This window comes from Silurus aristotelis (genome assembly GCF_946808225.1).
Source record: "Silurus aristotelis genome assembly, chromosome: 4".
Taxonomy (NCBI): Eukaryota; Metazoa; Chordata; class Actinopteri; order Siluriformes; family Siluridae; genus Silurus; species Silurus aristotelis.
The window spans coordinates 20,586,512-20,605,487 of record NC_139577.1 but is presented as its reverse complement, the minus strand read 5'-3'; the positions used below and the strand labels follow the sequence as shown (position 1 = coordinate 20,605,487).

Genomic DNA, 18,976 nt, shown 5'->3' with positions numbered 1-18,976 from the left:
AGGCGTGTATGTAGGAGTCATATTTATTTATAACATAAAGAAGAAATAAAAGTGCCAAAAGGTTTGCTTTTAGTTGCTAAATTTAAAGTATAGCATAAATCATGCATTAAGGTGTTTTTATGTGCTTAAGTATTTCACGAATATAAGATCATAAAAAAATACGTGTATTGTAAATGCCTTCTACTAAAATTATGGTAATTACCTTTTTTATGTAATGATTGCCATAAAAACAGAAGAGAAAAAGATTTGATATTAGTGTTTTATGTATTTGTTGCCCACTAGGTGGCATTTTCCACTTCAGCTCCTCTGCATAGTAAAATACATATTTATGTTTATTGTTTTTCATATGCAGGGAATCCCAGGTTTTGTAATATTCATTGTGATTGAAATTTTGTTAGAATTCTATACTAATGGGACTTTTCAAAATGTCTTTGGCCTAGTTATGCATATTTTTTGTGAAACATTCACTCTGTGACTAGACTTATAGTTTGTGTGTAGTATACTGTACAATATAGTGTGTGTGTGTGTGTGTGTGTGTGTGTGTGTGTGTGTGTGTGTGTGTGTGTGTGTGTGTGTGTGTGTGTATTCACAACAGTTCTCTAAGTGATAGTCTTACAGTTTATGACCCAGACTCAGTGTCTTGTAGCAGATAAATAACAAAGATTTAATACGCACTAGTGAGGCACATCAGGAGGGTAGTCTGAGCTAGCAGTTTTTTGTCATGCAACTGAAGCACATCTGCACTACACATTTTACAATTCTCTTTTCTAACTCATCTATATATAGCAAGTTATCAAACAGAGTAGAGAAAACGTTAAGCTATGCAGCAGTGCTTCGGGAGCACGGTCAGGGGAGTACTGTTCCTGATGGTCCTATGAACATCAGATATGACAGGCCAGTTTTCCACTGACAGACACTGCAACCCATTAACATATTTCTCTCTCTGTAGTCTAGCGGGGGAGGTGAGTGGTCTGTTCCTGCAGTCTTCAGTCTGCACTGGAGCAGCAGGGGTCCGGGACTCTGGCTACGACTCTCTACAGCGGCATATGAGCGTGCTGGACAGACTAACACACACACACCCAGTCTGGCTTTTACTGCCACTCAGCGATGAAGAAGCGAAACGCATCCTACAGCCTCAGCCACCAGGGGTAAGCTTGTTGCACACACACACACACACACACACACACACACACACACACACACACACACACACACACACACACACATATATATATATATATATATATATATATATATATATATATATATATATATATATATTTTGGTGTCAGGTTACATCAAGTTACATTACATGTACAGAGGATACGTATGGAACATCTGTATAATGTTTTAATTGAGTTTAGTTATGTTCACTCTTTTTATTATTGCTCTGTATTGTTTTTGCTCTGAAACTGAACAGTTACAACAATATTTAATTCCTATTATTTTAGCATTTATTTATCATTAACATTATACGGCTACATTTAAGCACTGATTTGGAATTGTTATTCACAGGAGTGTATATTTAGTAATGGCTTATTATACAGGTGTATTGAGTGAGAAGTAGATGAATCATTGTTACAGAATAATAATACAATACGCTTTCGAATTTTTTTGCTTGCCGTAAGCAAGATTTAGGAGTAAGCTCATTTTTGAAGCAAGCGATTTTATGGTTTCGATCGATGATAAATGTATACAATAATATACGTATATAAATGTTATATATAAATAATTGGAATGTACTTGGAGTAGCATGCATACTGGCATGTTACAATTGGGCTAATGAAATTCCTGATGTTTCCGAAATTTCTGTTTTATATGGCTATTGAATATTATAATCTGAAGAGCGGAAAATATTACGCACGTTTTGACATCAGAGTAGTATATAGTATAGTGAGCATTTTTTTATTTTTTTTAACTGCTGAATTTGCTCTCCATATCTAAACTCATGATCTTGCATTGCACAACTTGACCTGAGTGACATTTAAAATCTTAATCACACTTAGAGTAGCACAACACAGTGTGCACCATTAGTGTAATGTTTGCCTTTTATCTTTTGTCCTGTTTCTGTGCGTATGTGATGTACTGTAGACATTTTTGGTGAGACGGTCATCTAAACTCCAGAAGAAGGTGATTTCCTTGCGTATGGACGCAGACAGTGCTCCAGTGACTGTGGGGGACTTCCCAGTGACAGAGAGCCAGTACAGTGAGTTTACAAAGTGCCAGAGAACTCTGAACATCTCCTTTCTTTTTTCACTTCCTTTCGCCTACAACTTAAAAAAAACTGACTGGTTTTACCTGTCTACTCGTCCCTTTTATCGATCCATTGTGCTTGTCTGGGCATCACAATGACTCTGTGTGAACTTGATTTAGCTGTGTGGCTTAGTGTTCTCAGACTGTGTGCTGTTAGTGCTTTATTTTTATTTCCAGCTGTGTTACAGGCAAGTAGTTAGTGTTAGAGTTTAATGTTAAGATGTTTTTTTTATCATACACAAAGGGTATTACTGTATCCTATACACTTATTGTATTAATAATTGTTTGTTACTGCATACCTACATTATAAGACAGCAATCGTATTGGTTCACATTCTGCTTACAACATTTACAACGGCAGCAACAATACAAGGTTGAAATTATATGGTTAAGGTGGGAAAATACTGTATGCCTTTATTAAAGCTAAAACTGATCATGTCCCATCTTTTGTTGTGAATATTGTAGTCTGTTCTTTGACAATTGCAACGTTTATTAAAGCTGAACAACAGGAATAATGACATTTCCACAGTAACTTGCTGCCAGTTAGCACATCTGTTTTGCATTAACCCAGATTTGGTCCTCTCCCTGTATTTGTCCCATATTTCACTAAGAGAGGGTGGTACTTGTGCATACGTGGACTTTCACAGCGGAGCAAACCCAAACTTTTCTAGCTTTGTTGTGCATTACTAGTGCTAGTAGTAATTCTTGTGTGTATGTATGTGCGTATTTCAGCCTTCTCCTTGGAAGGGTCGGGGATCAGCTTTGCCGATCTCTTTCGACTGGTGGCTTTTTGCTGTATAAGCAGGTAAGAGGATCGACATCACTGAACAAAAGACGCAAAAGAACCTGTGCTGCAATTTCTGAGAGCGAGTAAACAGTGTAACAAATAACAAAAGTTTCTCAGAGAACTAAGGCACATGTTGGCACTAATGTGTTTATCGTGTTTAGTTTTTTTTCATGCCCTGCTTTAAGATACATTTAATGATTTAATAACAGTATGCGAATAGTGGGTTTTATTACTTACCTTTATCTTTTAAAATCACATGGAAAGGAAGTTAGCGGGTTTGTTTTGAGCTAATGTTGTAACAACTTATCAACGCTGGGTGACCTGAAAGAGGTATTATGTTACAAAATTATATTTGAGCCCTAGCCCTCTGATCCAAATTTGACACAGCATTGCCACTCAGTTGACTTAAGCCTTCGTGCCAACCTGGTGTCTACTAAAAAACTCTTTATCCTGGTGAGCTGCTGCTGACTGCCCAGTTATACACAAAAAGATTGTTTTTCTAAATTATTTTTGTCTTATCCCAGCCAGTCTGTGCCAGCCATATAAAACTACAAACCCAAAAGTATATAATTGCATGAAACTGTCTTTGATTCAACTGCCACTAAAAACATAAATCATTGAATATGCTTCTTTGTGCAAAGCTGAATTGTTTCTGTTATTCTGCTTTGCAAGTTTATTGTACCATGCAAACCTCATTATACCCTGTGGTGCATTTCTGTATGGTCTCTCTGCCTTGTATCTTTGTCAGTGTCTCACTGTAGACAAACACAAGCCTCTGTATGTCAGCCTTTTCACAGCCAGAGAACCAAACCTCTGTCTCTCTCTGTTTTAAGAGCAGAGCTTCTTCTAGAATGTTTTAATAACTGTCCCATTAGTACAATTTATGCTCTTAGCACCTTTTGATTGCACCTCTATCCTTTAGGGATGTTCTTCCATTTAAATTGAAGCTTCCTGAGGCAATCTCTGCTGCAAAGACTACTACTGATCTTGAAGAAGTAGCCAAGTTAGGAATAGGTAAGTAGCCTTTATCTTTACCCTTTACTTCTTATTTTAATATTCAAGCATGGGTGTGCCTTCCTAGTAAGCCATCTGACCCAATAAGACTATCAGAGTTCTATGACTGATCATGATTGCATAACGTTTCTGATTGTAAATCAACCAGAAAAGCCCTTTGTTAAATATCAACTCAGCTCTGACCTCAGAAGTGTTTGAATCAGACTTCTTCTTCTTCTTCTTTCGGCTGCTCCCATTAGGGGTCGCCACAGCGGATCATCCGTCTCCATACCACCCTGTCCTCTATATCTGCCTCTTTTACACCAACTACCTGCATGTCTTCCCTCACCACATCCATGAACCTTCTCCTTGGCCTTCCTCTTTTCCTCCTACCTGGTGGCTCCATCTTCAGCATTTTTCTACCAATATAATTCATGTCCCTTCTCTGCACATGTCCAAACCATCTCAATCTCGCCTCCCTCACCTTGTCACCAAAACATCCTACATGTGCTGTCCCTCTAATAAACTCATTTCTAATCTTGTCCATCCTCGTCACTCCCAATGAAAACCTTAACATCTTCAGCTCTGCTACCTCCAGCTCCACCTCCTGTCTTTTACTCAATGCCACTGTCTCTAATCCATACAACATCGCAGGTCTCACCACAGTCCTATAAACTTTCCCTTTCATTCTTGCAGATACTCTTCTATCACAAATCACTCCTGTCACTCTTCTCCACCCACTCCACCCTGCCTGCACTCTTTTCTTTACTTCCCTAACACACTCTCCATTACTTTGCACTGTTGACCCCAGGTACCTGAACTCCTCCACCTTCTCCACCTCTTCTCCCTGCAACCGCATCACTCCACTGCCCTCCCTCTCATTCACACACATGTACTCTGTCTTACTCCTACTGACTTTCATTCCCCTTCTCTCCAGCGCATATCTCCACCTCTCCAGGCTCTTCTCAACCTGCTCTCTACTCTCACCACAAATCACAATATCATCTGCAAACATCATAGTCCAGGGAGACTCCTGTCTGACCTCGTCCGTCAACCTGTCCATCACCACTGCAAACAGGAAAGGGCTCAGGGCCGATCCTTGATGCAGTCCAACCTTCACCCTGAGCCAGTCTGTCGTACCTACTGCACACTTTACTGCCGTCACACTGTCCTCATACATGTCCTGCACCACCCTCACATACTTCTCTGACACACCTGACTTCCTCATACAATACCACAACTCCTCTCTCGGCACCCTGTCGTACGCTTTCTCTAAATCCACAAATACACAATGCAGCTCCTTCTGTCCTTCTCTATACTTCTCCATCAACATCCTTAAAGCAAATAAGGCATCTGTGGTGCTCTTCCTTGGCATGAAACCATACTGTTGCTCACAGATGGTCACCTCTTCTCTCAACCTGGCTTCCACTACTCTTTCCCATAACTTCATGGTGTGACTGATCAACCTAATTCCCCTGTAGTTACTGCAGGTCTGCACATCTCCCTTATGCTTAAAGATCGGTACCAGCACACTCCTTCTCCATTCCTCAGGCATCCTCTCCCCTTCCAGAATCCTGTTAAACAATCTGGTTAAAAACTCCACTGCCATCTCTCCTAAACATCTCAACGCTTCTACCGGTATGTCATCTGGTCCAACCGACTTTCCATTCTTTATCCTCTTAATCGCTGCTCTCACTTCCTCCTTACTAATCCTATCTACATCCTGCTTCACCAACTCCACATCCTCCAACCTTCTCTCTCTCTGATTTTCCTCATTCATCAGCTGCTCAAAATACTCCCTCCATCTTCTCAACACACTCTCCTCACTAGTCAACACATTTCCCTCTCCATCCTTTATTGCTCTAACTTGCAGTACATCCTTCCCAGCTCGGTCCCTCTGCTTGGCCAATCGGTATAAATCATTTTCTCCTTCCTTAGTGTCCAACCTCTTATACAGTTCCTCATATGCCTTTTCCTTGACTTTCGCCACATCCCTTTTAACCTGCTGCCGCATCTCCTTGTACTCCTGCCTACTTTTCTCATCACTCTGTCGATCCCACTTCTGTTTTGCCAACCTCTTTCCCCTAATGCTCTCCTGCACTTCCTCATTCCACCACCACGTCTCCTTGTCTTGCTTTCTATTTCCAGATGTTACACCAAGTACTTTTCTAGCTGCCTCCCTCATCACTCCTGCAGTAGTTGCCCAATCATCCGGCACCTCTTCACCACCACCGAGCCCCTGTCTGACCTCTTCCCTGAACCTCACACTACACTCTTCCTCCTTCAGTTTCCACCATCTTATTCTTCTTTCAAACCTTACTTTCCTCCTCTTCTTCTTCGCCTCCAAAACCATCCTACAGACCACCATCCGATGCTGTCTAGCTACACTGTCCCCCGCTAACACCTTACAGTCTCCAATCTCCTTCAGGTTGCATCTCCTACACAGAAGATAATCCACCTGTGTGCACCTTCCTCCACTCTTATACGTCACCCTATGATCCTCCTTCTTCTTAAAATACGTGTTCACCACTGCCATTTCCATCCTTTTAGCAAAATCTACCTCCATCTGCCCTTCCACATTCCTCTCCTTAAAACCATACCTACCCATCACCTCCTCATCACCTCTGTTCCCTTCACCTACATGCCCATTAAAGTCTGCCCCAATCACCAATCGTTCTTTCCTAGGTACACCATCTACCACTTCATCTAATTCACTCCAGAATCTTTCTTTCTCCTCCATCTCACAGCCAACTTGTGGAGCATAGGCACTGATGACATTTATCATCATCCCTTCAACTTCCACCTTCACGATCATCACCCTATCAGAAACTCTCTTCACCTCCACTACACTCTTACTGTACGCTTCCTTCAGAATCACCCCTACACCATTTCTCTTCCCATCCACACCATGATAAAACAGTTTAAACCCACCTCCAATGTTCCTGGCCTTACTCCCGTTCCACTTGGTCTCCTGAACACACAACACATCTACCTTTCTCCTCTCCATCATATCAGCTATCTCTCTCCCTTTACCCGTCAAAAGGGAGACACAACATTTAAAGTACCAACCCGAACCTCTACTCTCCTACACTGCTCCTTTTCCTGCCGTCTCTGTAGACGTCTTCCTCCTCTCCTTCTCCTCCTTCGGCCAACAGTAGCCCAATTTCCACCGGTACCCTGTCGGCTAACGATACCTGTGGCGGTCGTTGTTAACCCGGGCCTCGACCGATCCGGTATGAAATTCTCATTTGTGATCCGCATATTTGATTTGGCACATGTTTTACGCTGGATGCCCTTCCTAACGCAACCCTCCCCATTTACCCGGGCTTGGGACCGGCACTAAGAGTACACTGGCTTGTGCCCCCCTAATGGCTGGGTTTGTTTGAATCAGACTCAACGTCATAAATACAATAAGGCATCTGTGAGTAGTTGAGAATGGGTGCCATCTGAGAGCCCCGTTGCCTTGAGGAAATTCACTCAACTTGTGAAGTGTGTTGTCGAGCTTGTCCTTATTGCCAGTGTTTCAATAGATTCATTTAATTCTGCTTTTTTCCCCCCACACTGACGTATGCAGTCTTAATTGAAACTTACACAGTAGGGTTTTTTTTCCAGTCCGTTTCCCTTTCCTATTAATTTTACTAACCACCTGATAATCACTCATCAGCTTACTGGTTGTTTGCGATAATAGATTTTTATAGAATCGGATTTTTCATGTTTGTATGGATGAATTTACTCATTTTAACTTCTTTTCAAGTGCCTAAGCCGGTTTGCTTATATTTTAAACAGCATAAAATCGCTCAGTTTTCTGTACATAATTTTGAATGTGATTGCGTGTGGATGGCTCATTCTGATGATGTCATTAACTAGAACTTGTCTAAGCGCAGTTTCTTGCTTATGGCCCTGGGCTATCACAGTACTCAGTTTGCTAGACAAAGACGGCTTGCGTAATAGTACACTTAACTCGAGGTATTAACTTGCACCTGACTGACGGCAATACCGGCAAGGAGACTATATGGAATCTTCTTTCCTGAATAAAACTACAGTTTCAACTCTGGTGTTTCTTGATGCAAAGAAAGAGCTCAAATTATACAAAAACAAGGCAAGTGTTAGGAAAAGGCATATCACGTTATAAACACTTGAAATTTAAGGAAGGTTTATGGCACCTGATACAGAACAAAGAATCCCAGAAGTCAGAATGCAAAGTTGAACCGCTTTCAGCCTTAGGACAAATTGCGTGTGTGTTGTGTACTGGAGTACTGTAGGATACAAACCAGTTAGGCATTGCTGGCTGAAGGAAAGGTTTGGAAATGTTTATACTGGGATCACTGCCAAAATTGGCCCCACCTAGAGGATGTGATAAAATACAGGCTATAGGTGGTGCAGGTCAGGTTTCAGCCTGAATATTCTGAGTGGGATATTTTCGGGGGAACTGAGGACACTGGGATGGAGGGGAAGCCAAGAGGAAGAATTGAGCAAGTGAAATAAAGTAAAAAAAGACAGAAAAATAAAAGTCTAACACCCATTTGGAAGTTAATTGGTTTTAGCACATTTTTATAAATTGACAAAGAATGAGGGGAATAAAAAGTGGGAGAAACCAGACTGATTGTGTGTGCGATACAACCACACATCAGCCAGGTGTTTCATTTCTGAGGAACAAATAAGAAAAACCTGTTTGACTTCTGGCTTTATAACAATGACTGGAAATGTGGTTGTCAGTATAAAATGGAAGTACTCCTATACTATTCGTAGAAATCTGTCTCTATTGGGGAAGAAAAATCTGTTTTTGCATATAGGTTGAGTGGAATGCATTTAAAGGGCGGCCTTTACAATGAACGTGCAAGTGAGAAAAAGTGGGAAGAGAAAGCGTCGTCTGCGCTCCTCCCACCAGCTCTCCAGCATGCATGACTCATATCATTCAGTATGTGTGTAAGTCGCACTCCTGTTTCCACACGCTGAGCTGAAGCTATGAGCTATAGCTGTTTCAACTGTGCCCTCTGAAAGAACCACAGACAAGAAGAGTTTTACTTAATTCTTGTAAGTGTGAGCTTCTGATAGTGTGTTGATAGTGTGTTGATATAGTTATGACTAAAGTTTTTTTTTCTCCTTAACTGCTGATTTTTTTTTTTTATCTACTTTGATCAACTCTTCAGTTGCACTGTGGGATATTCGTGTGTGTTTGTTATGATAGTGTGTTGATTTATTGTTAAGTTTATTTATTTATATATATATATATATATATATGTATGTGTGTGTGTGTGTGTGTGTGTGTGTGTGTGTGTGTGTGTGTGTGTGTGTTTATTTTTGTGACAATAGTTTTTCTATGAAATTATGATTGTTATTTATTATTCTTAAAAAATATTTTTTTTTCCATCAAGCAATTAAATACTTGGACATAATCATAATTTTATTTTTCTACATTACATTTTTTTGTTACATTATATGACATTGTTGGTTTTGTGTCATTTGCTGTCTTTATTTTCTTTCAGAATTCTGGCACTCTAAGCTGTGTCAAACGGAGACAAGCTCTGTGCTTGATGGATCGGCTGTCCAGCAGAGAGTGAAGCAGGCAGAGCAAAGCACATCCCTTGGAGACAATTCAACACCCATCCCACACACTCGAACCCCGTCCCAGCTAGAGTGCAGTCAGTCAAACGGGGCTCTGTGCTTCATCAACCCTCTGTTCCTACAGACTCACCTCTCTGAATGTGCTTCCACAAAGACTGTCACCTCGTCAGCATCTGGAGAAAACTGTGCACTTTCACACAGTAGCAGCTCCTCTACTCAGGGCAGAAGCCATGTAAGGCCTGAAAGCGTTCTTCGCCGAGCCATCAGCACAGACTACACCAGAAACAAAGGCTTCAATAGAGAAGAAAGTTTGTCACGTTCCCCTCCACCTCGACCACCCCCACCACGTACCATCTCGCGTAGATCGGCCATTATAATCAAGCAGAAGAGTATGCCTGAGACTGGTGTTAGCTGGATTAAAATGCCTCAGGAGAAAACCAGCTTGCTGGGGCGCTTAAGTACCTCATTTAGTTCCATCTCACCCTCATCCTCACCACCGAAGAAGATCAGCTCACCCATCCCTATGCCATCTCGTCGTGGAAAAAGAGCTCCCAGCATTCCTGATGTAGACGGACAACTCTGCCACCTGGCACTGGAGGACCAGATTATTGAGCAGGCAGTGTCTCAGAGCCTGGCCAAGCAGGCATTGAGGAATGCAGCCACAGACAGTAGAAGCCCTGCAGAGGAGGGCAGTCCTGTGGGGCAAGAGAGACTCAGTGACATTAGTATCTCCACCTCCTCCTCTGACTCTCTGGACTACTCAAACAGCTTCACACTGCCAGCAGCAGCCAGCCCGTCCAGAGCTGACAGCAGCCTGGAGGAGGAGGAAGAAGAGGAAGACTTTGGAGTTGGTGTAGAGAGTGATCAGGAACTCAGCATGGAACCACCCTTTAAACCCAAGAAGCGGCACAACGCTGGAACGTTTGTGCTGCAGCGGGCACTCAAAGGACATTTGCGTAAGGTCAGCGGCGTCTTTAACTCGCTCATGACTCCTGAGAAAAGAGCGGTCAAAAGGATTGTAGAGCAGTCCCAAAACAAAGGCACCTACTTTGGCTCCCTGGTGCAGGACTACATGAGTTACATGCAGGAGAATTGCAGCTGCCATGAGTCAGGCTTTGAGCTGCTGCAGACCGTCCGGCAGTTCATGACTCAAATGAAATCCTACCTGCTGCAAAGCTCCGAACTCAACCCTCCCATTGAGTCCCTCATTCCAGAGGACCAGATTGGTAAGGACACTTTTGAATCCATTTAAAAATCTTCCTAAGAGGTTAACCTAAATAACAGTTCAGTGCAAGGCGAACAGAATTATTCTGATAATTGCAAAACATATGTAAAATATTCCTCCTACCCAATAACACTTAAATGTATTTCCATATCAGTTATGTAATTTTCTGGTTTAATCCCAGTCACTGTCTGTTGCCTTCATCTTTGCTGTATTTTTTAATGAAATGCTAATCCCATACTTATAAGGTATGCTAAATCATGGCAAATGTCATGGTCTGTGTTAGTAGTAAGTAATTAGCTTGTAGATATTACAATCATGTATGATGGACGTGTCATGTATAATATTTTGTGGTGTTCTGGTAAAGCTGTGGTTGAATTTTGGTAAACAGGTTTTGGGGGAAAAATATATATATTTTTCGGTCAGTAAAATACTTTATTCAATGCATTACCAGTATATGTATGTCATGAAAACGTAACTATAATCAACAATATATTTTTATTTCATCTCCTTTTTAACCCTGGCCTGGCTTTCTGCCTGCAAAGAAAATTGTGAATGGAACCAGTTTAAAAGCAACATTTGCAAATAAAGTCATCCCCCTAAAGATGCCTAAAACCCTTCTCACGCAATGGAAGGATCTTGATTTGATTAAGTTGTTTTGGCAAAGTTCGTCTAGTTGTGATAAAAAAAAAAAAGCCATAGACAGAGGTTTAAAATGTTTCAATTCACAAATAAAAAGATATTACTTAATATACTGAGTCATACAGTTATACTATACTGAGACATTTAATCAACAAAAATCATGATCAGTGATTATTTGACCAAAAGTGTCACCAGGCAATGACGACAAAGCTCGTGTTTCAATTGCTATAAAGCTGATGTGGATGATGAAAGTATATCATTCTTGCCAGTAATGTTTTTCCGAGTTCTAAATGTAGAAGTAGGCAAAATGTCTGATGGAACTGGAATGGAGTTTTCTCATTTTCACTGAAAAAAAGTTTTTAAAGAAAAAAGAAACTAACTTGTATTTAAAGTTCATACAAGTGCCAGCAATACCATAGTGATCTCAAATCATTCACCTGCTGTAACATTTTTTTTATTTAGTTTGTAACTGGTTCCATATGACTCATTTTCTTGTAAATGTGTGTACTCCTAATGCAAGTCGCAACAGATTTGCAGGTGTTTATTTTGTATGGTGTTTTTTAGTATTGTAGTTGAAACACGTCAGCAGGTATGTTCCTGTGAAACAGAGTTTTCTGTTCTCTGAGTTGTTTTTTTAAATATTGTACATAAACGATTATACCTATTGTAATGTGAGCCAGTTTTTAACAATTCTGATTATTATCCTTTTTGCAGCATAGGTTGGGTTAGGAGTACAATCCATTCTTTTTTCCTTATTTTGCTTGAAAACTTGTTTTGAATTCCACAGGAATGCTGTGTAGTACAGTTCTGTTTCTCTCAGCACATAAACAGTCAGCTCTGTGCTCCAGTAAATGTGTTTCATTCCAGATGTTTTCTGCATATCTCTCCTGCCAAGTGGGCCAGTGTTTCCTGCCCCTGCAGTGCTCTCCACCAATCAATGCTAGTGCTTTTGAGGCAGCCCCTCTCACTTGTTGACCGATTAGTAAATGAGTAGGTGGCTGTCACTAGCGGTTGTAGTAAGCGGGGACAGTAGGAATTATTTAAATTTTTTTTTTCTTGTATTGGGACTTTGAACTCTGTACTAGGCTGTGTCCCCCTTGGACAGCATAGTGTGTTGAATGTGTATGCAGTCAGTGGTCTTCGTATACACAAGTTTTCAAAGACAAAAAATGAACTCTTATCATGTGGTGAACTATTCAGTTTAAGCTGTCTCCTCTCCAAAGGCCTATTTTAAGTTGGGGGAGATAAAGTGTTTGTATCCGTTTACGTAACCCACTTGTTGTTGATAGCAGGAGTAGATATCTCTTGCTTTTGAGATGCCTCAGGAAACCCTGTTTCCTGTATACTGACAATGTTTTGAGGACTTTCCAAAATTCTGAACCTGGAATAGAAACGGAATTAGGTGGGAGTGAAAATCCTTTTGGAACAAATTAAAGGTGTGTTTGAAGGAACTGAAGATTACCGCAAACATTGAGGGGATTTTTATTTTATTTAGTTTGAGTGTTGGAGAATGACGCAACTTTTTTCACTACGCTGGACATTCGTTTTTTTTGTGTGGGATGCACCACTGGATTCACTTCCCTTTAGCCTGTGGCTTGTTTCCCTGATTTGGACTGTGAAGCTAGATGGAGGGAGGGGGGTGTATGTTATGGTGAAAATTTAGGCTGGCCTTGACTGATTGCTGTTCCTAGTTTGTGTTCTCTTTTTTGTACATCACACAACAAGGCTACCCTCATTTAGCAAACTTGGAAGCTAAATTACATTTTGAATAATGTGTTAATAATTGATATGTTAATAAAACGTTCCCCCCTTCTGCATATTGTGAGGCAAAAAATAGTTTTTAATTACTGGGCTGATTTGTATGTATGAGTATGTATAAGTATATAAGACACATGTTATGTTTTCCTGTAGTGATAGTGTTGTGGTGTTACAGTGTTTATCTTTTTTATATATTAACAAGACGATAATACAAGTGCGGTCACCTTGACATATTATTACTGGTGGACAATGACATTTTGCATGACACAAAATGATTTTATTTTAGTGTGGTGAAGAGATTGTTTAACTCCTACTTTGTGGGGTATTTGTTGCAAATTGGATACATATGGTGTGGCCCCCACAAAGTATGCTGCTCCAAGCTTTGGGCTTCATGAATACCAACCATCTTTGTACTGTATGTGAAAAACAAGACAGCAGGCTGAGTGTATGGAGCTCTTTGGTTCTCTCCCCCTCATTACTAACAGACAATGCATTCACTGTGCATGCCTCAGGCACAAACCATAGAGAGGTGCACAATCACTTTCATAGCACTACAACATACAGTAAAAGGTTACATTTAGAAATTGTATTATAATATTTTCACTGTGTTGGAGTTTAGGTCAGCGCATGGCACAAGACTATCAACTACAAATGTTTAACATGATATGAATAATGGATAAATGGAAGCAATGCAAAAAACTCTTTGATTTTAATGAATTAAAATGATTGCTGTGGCATCATGGAAATGTGTACAGCTTTTTTATTGATTTGCACATTTACCTGATTATCATTGCAACTAGAAAGAATGTTCAATGAGCCTGTGGCATTTGTAATGAATTTTACATTTTGCGCATTAGACTTTTAAAGTTTTAATGGCCCAACAATGCATACTGTAGCAAACATGCAGGAAGAGGTATGTTTTGCGAGGTATGTTTTTATTGTATTCTAGCTTATATTAGAGCGGTATAATCACCACAGACATTACATCACCTTGTTCTTTGCAGAGTGGGGAAGAAGAAAGAGAGAAAAGAGCGTCACATGCTTGAGAACTGACAAAGAATAATTTACTTCCTCAGCGAATAAGTCGATATTTAAGCTGACTAAAGCACATTTTGCGTTTCAGTCAGCGTTTTTGGTCACCTGAGTAGGCAATTAGACATTAAATTCTGCAACTAGAGCCTTGTGGTTTAACTTTTAGTACACGATTACTCCCTTTTTGCAATATAGTCGTGAGCTTTGAACCAGTTTGTACTCACGAAGAGGTAAAACATCTACTTTTTAATGCATGGCTAAACTGTACTGCGAAATGTTTTGCGGAATTTGCTCTGGGAATATTGAATAAACATATTTTGGCCTTTTCCTGAAAAAGAAATGTAATATAAGCTCTGTGGGAGGTGTCAGTCGCTTATTCAGAGCCACAGCTATTTCAGCTTGTAACACTTCTAAATACAGTAACTAGTGTCATATCTATATATAGGGAGGGGAAACCCTTTGTTTTTAAAGTGGTTTTGTTATTTTCTTACAGATGTATCAGTTGTACTCCAGGGACTGATTCTACTTTCTTCACATGTGTAGGAATGTGTGAATCATCCTCTTCTTTAATTCTGCTCAGCTGTCACTTGTGTGTGCTGACCATTTCTGACCAACTCCTCCATCTCCTATTTTCAGATCAGGTACTGGAGAAGGCCATGCACAAGTGCATCCTGAAACCTCTGAAGCCCGTGGTGGAGGCGGCTCTGTACAGCTTCCAGGTGAGAACTGGGGTCTGGCAGCAGCTAAAGGAGAACCTCTCTCTGGCCAAAGCCAAGCAGCCACAAGAGATGGGTGTAGATGGAGCCATGCCACCAGACCCTGTGGCCATAGAGAAGATTCGTCATAAGTTCCATAATATGAGCAAGTTGTACTCACCTGAGAAAAAAGTATCACTACTGCTCCGTGTCTGCAAGCTCATTTACACTATCATGGAAGACAATTCAGGTAAGAAATAATGTAAAAGGGTTACTTACAGCATGATTTTATTAAGGTGATGTTTGAACCCGGTTTTAAAATGCGGTATGGTTTTAGGGAGAATGTACGGGGCAGATGACTTCTTACCCATGCTGACATATGTTTTGGCTCAATGTGACATGCCTGAGCTGGACACTGAGATTCAGTACATGATGGAGTTACTGGATCCTTCTCTGTTGCATGGAGAAGGTATAGCACTCTCGACTTATGAGCAAGACGCCACATCCAAAAAGCACCATTTAGACATTGTACTAAGCTGAACATTAACAAATGCTTGTACATGTTTTTTTCTTCTTTCTTCTAGGTGGATACTACTTGACTAGTGCATATGGAGCCATGTCCCTCATCAAGAATTTCCAGGAAGAGCAGGCTGCACGCGTGCTGAGCTCAGAAACCCGTAACACACTCCACCAGTGGCACCGCAGACGCACAGCTCAGCGCAGCATACCATCAGTGGACGACTTTCAGGTGACAAACTCACCACATACTACAAATGACTCGTCTTAATTGTGGGCCAGGGTCAAATTTGAATGTTTGTGTTTGAGTTGGGGTTAGCTTTGATGAAGAGCACTGATTCACTCACTTTCCTGCAAAAAGTGCTTTTTGAAAGCAGAAAACAAACTGAGTGTATGAGATTGCTGACAAAATAAGAATTGTTTAATATATCAGAAATATCATTTCACTAGTCTTGGTCAATGATTTACATTACAATTCTTACCAGAAACATCATCTAAACAAAACGTGTCCTTAAACTTGACCTGGGATTGAAATTAATTCATAGGATGCATGGGACACATTCATATGTGGCTTAGTGGTTGAGGTGTAAGACCTCTGATCTGAAGGTCATGAGTTTAAATCTGCCACTTCTGGTCCCTTGAACAGGGCATTTAGCCCTCAAACGTTTAGTGTATAAAAGGCGTAAATGTAGGTCGCTCTGGATAATGGTGTCTGCATGATGCCATAAATGTAAGACGGGGTGGGAAAAGCTTAAGCAATGTATAATTACACAACACTAAATAAATAATCTACTATTACATCATGGTTCACTTGAATGTTAACGAGATAAAAGGTGTATTAACTAAACAGCATGTAAGATACACTATATTTTATTTTATACCTTACTGATCTGATGAGGATTGAAATAGTATGGAAATCACCAACTCAATGTTGCCATAATGCACATGTGCATAATAATCCTATATCATACAGATTTTTTTAAATGGATGTTATTTTTGTCGCCCCACTAATCCAATTATTGCTATAAATCTATTGTTTATTTGCTATAAACAAAGTCAGTGATTTTGTTGTGCATATAATGTATCTTGTTCTCAAGTGTCATGATATAGTATTGTTGACATTGGGTTTTTTTTATTTATTTATTATAGTTTGGTGTATAAGAAGGGTAATCACATGTTTTGTGTTGCTATTTGAAAATCTAATGTGATTTTTTCCTTTGTGTGTAGAACTACCTAAGAGTGGCGCTTCAGGAACCGGACAGTGGTTGTACAGCTAAAACTCTGCAGGTGCGACCATACGCTACAACAGAGGAGGTGTGTCAGTTATGTGCTGAAAAGTTCAAGGTGCATGACCCTAACAAACACGCCCTGTTCCTGCTGACAGAGGAGAGCACGCAGCAGCTGGCCCCGGACACACACCCACAAAAGATCAAAGCCGAGTTGCACAGTCGCCCACAGATTCTGCCATTTTACTTTGTGTACCGCCGAATCCAGAACCTCAACCTCACTGCTCCAGCAGATGAATTAAATGGCAACTCGGTCCCTGTTTGAACTTTAAGCTTCTGAAGCCTATGTGCCGTGCATTTCCTTTCACCTACTTACTGCAAGTTTTTTTTTAACAGCACCATAAAACAAAATGTGCTGTTTTGGAAATGTATGTATCTGAAGGAAACAGAAAATGATGCCGGGCCCTGAGGAAAAAGAAGGAAGGAAGGATGTGTCTGACAGATGCTGCATTTTCAGCTCTTTTTTTCTTTTTTTGTTTAACTTTTGGGAACTGGAACGTGAGCATCACATTTGAGGAAGCTCCTTTTATGTTGTGTACGTTACAAAAGAGGTGGGCTTAGGCAAGAGAGCTGATGGGACAGTGCATGGTCATTATTGAGTGAGGCTAGTTTAATAGATGTTTAATGCTTTTTTTTATGCTGAGGTTTTTCTATACTGCTTCAGTATGAATAATGCAGTGCTCTGGTTGACTGCTCTTTTTTTAAGAGTAAAGTGTACTGGGAATGTTTTAAATAGCCTGCTAATGCTCGTATGGTGGCTGGCTTCAGGAAGCTGCTTAGCCGATAGTCTGACATGTCAAACAATGAGCAATTCCACTGCTTAGGATGTGGAGGATTAGATATCTATATCAGACTTTACACTTTGTATTTTTATATGCTGAAAATCTGATTGTTAACATTTGTATGCAGTTGCTGGTAAACTGCTTTCTTTTTTTTATATATCTGAAATATCATTAGTATAACAATGCATGCATTTGTCGGTCACAAATAATAACTAAGAACCAGGCACTGTTGCCAGTGATGTTTTATCATATGCATATTTGTATGAATGAATTTGTATGTGTCAGTGCTGGTAATCTATCACTAGTCCACAAAACATGTTCATGCTCCCACCCCTGTTAATTTATAAACAGTTTTTGGTATGAAGACATATATCAATCAAATCTTGAATCCAAGTTGTAGAGAATACTGTACTACTGACAAGCTAAAGGCTTGTGTGTGAATAATGCTGAGTTGCATCTCTGTGCTTTATGGTCCATTCTGAAAGTGTGCAGCAGGACAGGAAGGTTGTTTTAGAAGTGAAGTTTACAGAAGTAGAATGTAATGTTGAGCAGAGAAATCATTATGGATTACCTGGAAGGTAATAAAAAGAATGGAATAACGTTCATTGGAAAAACATCTCAAGCATTGGTTTTATACGTTTTACTGTAAATTCTGATCAGGTAACAATTGACTAAATAGTTTTTTGTTTGTTTGTTTCTTTTGTTTATCTTAATTGTATGCCTAATTACAAAGATTGGGATTTACCCAGTGTGTTATTTCCTGTTAAAGTGCTGTGCATTTTTATTTCTGGATATCGATGGTAAATATGTTAAAGACTGATAATTAGACTGTCTGGTAAAAATGAGATCAGATTAATGCAAAACGTCACCCCTGTAGCATTGACACAAACAACATGGCCATCAGGACAAACACAAGGCATGATGATACATCGTCTAAATATATGATTTAAATGTGATTTTAACTAGATATGTTAAGTGTTATAAGTATATATTTATATGTGATCTGTGCAGGGATTTTCACAGATTTTCTTTTCGTTTTTTTTTTTTTTTTGGGGAAAAAAATTCAAATGTGTTAAAGTGTATTATTTTGTAAGTGTTTCACTACTAGCACTTCCATAAGTTTTGTATGTTGCATTTATTCATGAACAATACTATTTTGCACACAATAAAACAAGAATATATACACTTTTCTCTATCTTTTTTTACCCTTCGTTAATTCATCTTCGGTAACCACTTTATCCTTATTCCGGGTCACAGGAAATCTGCAGCCTTTCCAGGGGAAAACTGGATGCATAAAAGGAATACAACTGGGATCAGATGTTAGTCCATAAGAGCAGCAAAAATTTATCCGGACACATTTTGTATCTAGGGACAGTCTAGCACAACCAGTCAAATGACTTGTTTTTTATTTTTTATTTTTTTATTTTTCAACTTGTGATATATGAA

At 39.9% G+C, this 18,976-nt stretch overlaps 1 protein-coding gene and 1 long non-coding RNA gene across 2 annotated transcripts in view; one reads left to right on the top strand and one right to left on the bottom strand.

The window, feature by feature from the left end:
* The window catches only part of rin2a (Ras and Rab interactor 2a), a 31,510-nt gene extending 12,795 nt beyond the window's left edge, over positions 1-18,715 (top strand). The window contains exons 4-12 of the mRNA XM_083539468.1: positions 950-1,148; positions 2,092-2,206; positions 2,985-3,057; positions 3,962-4,053; positions 9,519-10,823; positions 14,888-15,196; positions 15,284-15,415; positions 15,531-15,694; positions 16,690-18,715. Coding sequence (XP_083395594.1) covers positions 950-1,148; positions 2,092-2,206; positions 2,985-3,057; positions 3,962-4,053; positions 9,519-10,823; positions 14,888-15,196; positions 15,284-15,415; positions 15,531-15,694; positions 16,690-17,013 — 2,713 coding nt within the window. The 3' untranslated portion in view covers positions 17,014-18,715. The remainder of the gene's footprint in view (positions 1-949; positions 1,149-2,091; positions 2,207-2,984; positions 3,058-3,961; positions 4,054-9,518; positions 10,824-14,887; positions 15,197-15,283; positions 15,416-15,530; positions 15,695-16,689) is intronic.
* LOC310724968 lies at positions 3,957-9,066 on the bottom strand. Its single transcript, XR_014533224.1, has 2 exons — positions 7,431-9,066; positions 3,957-4,263 (listed from the first exon to the last, which is right to left on the bottom strand). It is a non-coding gene; the product is annotated as an uncharacterized lncRNA (long non-coding RNA).
* Positions 18,716-18,976: the final 261 nt, after the last annotated feature.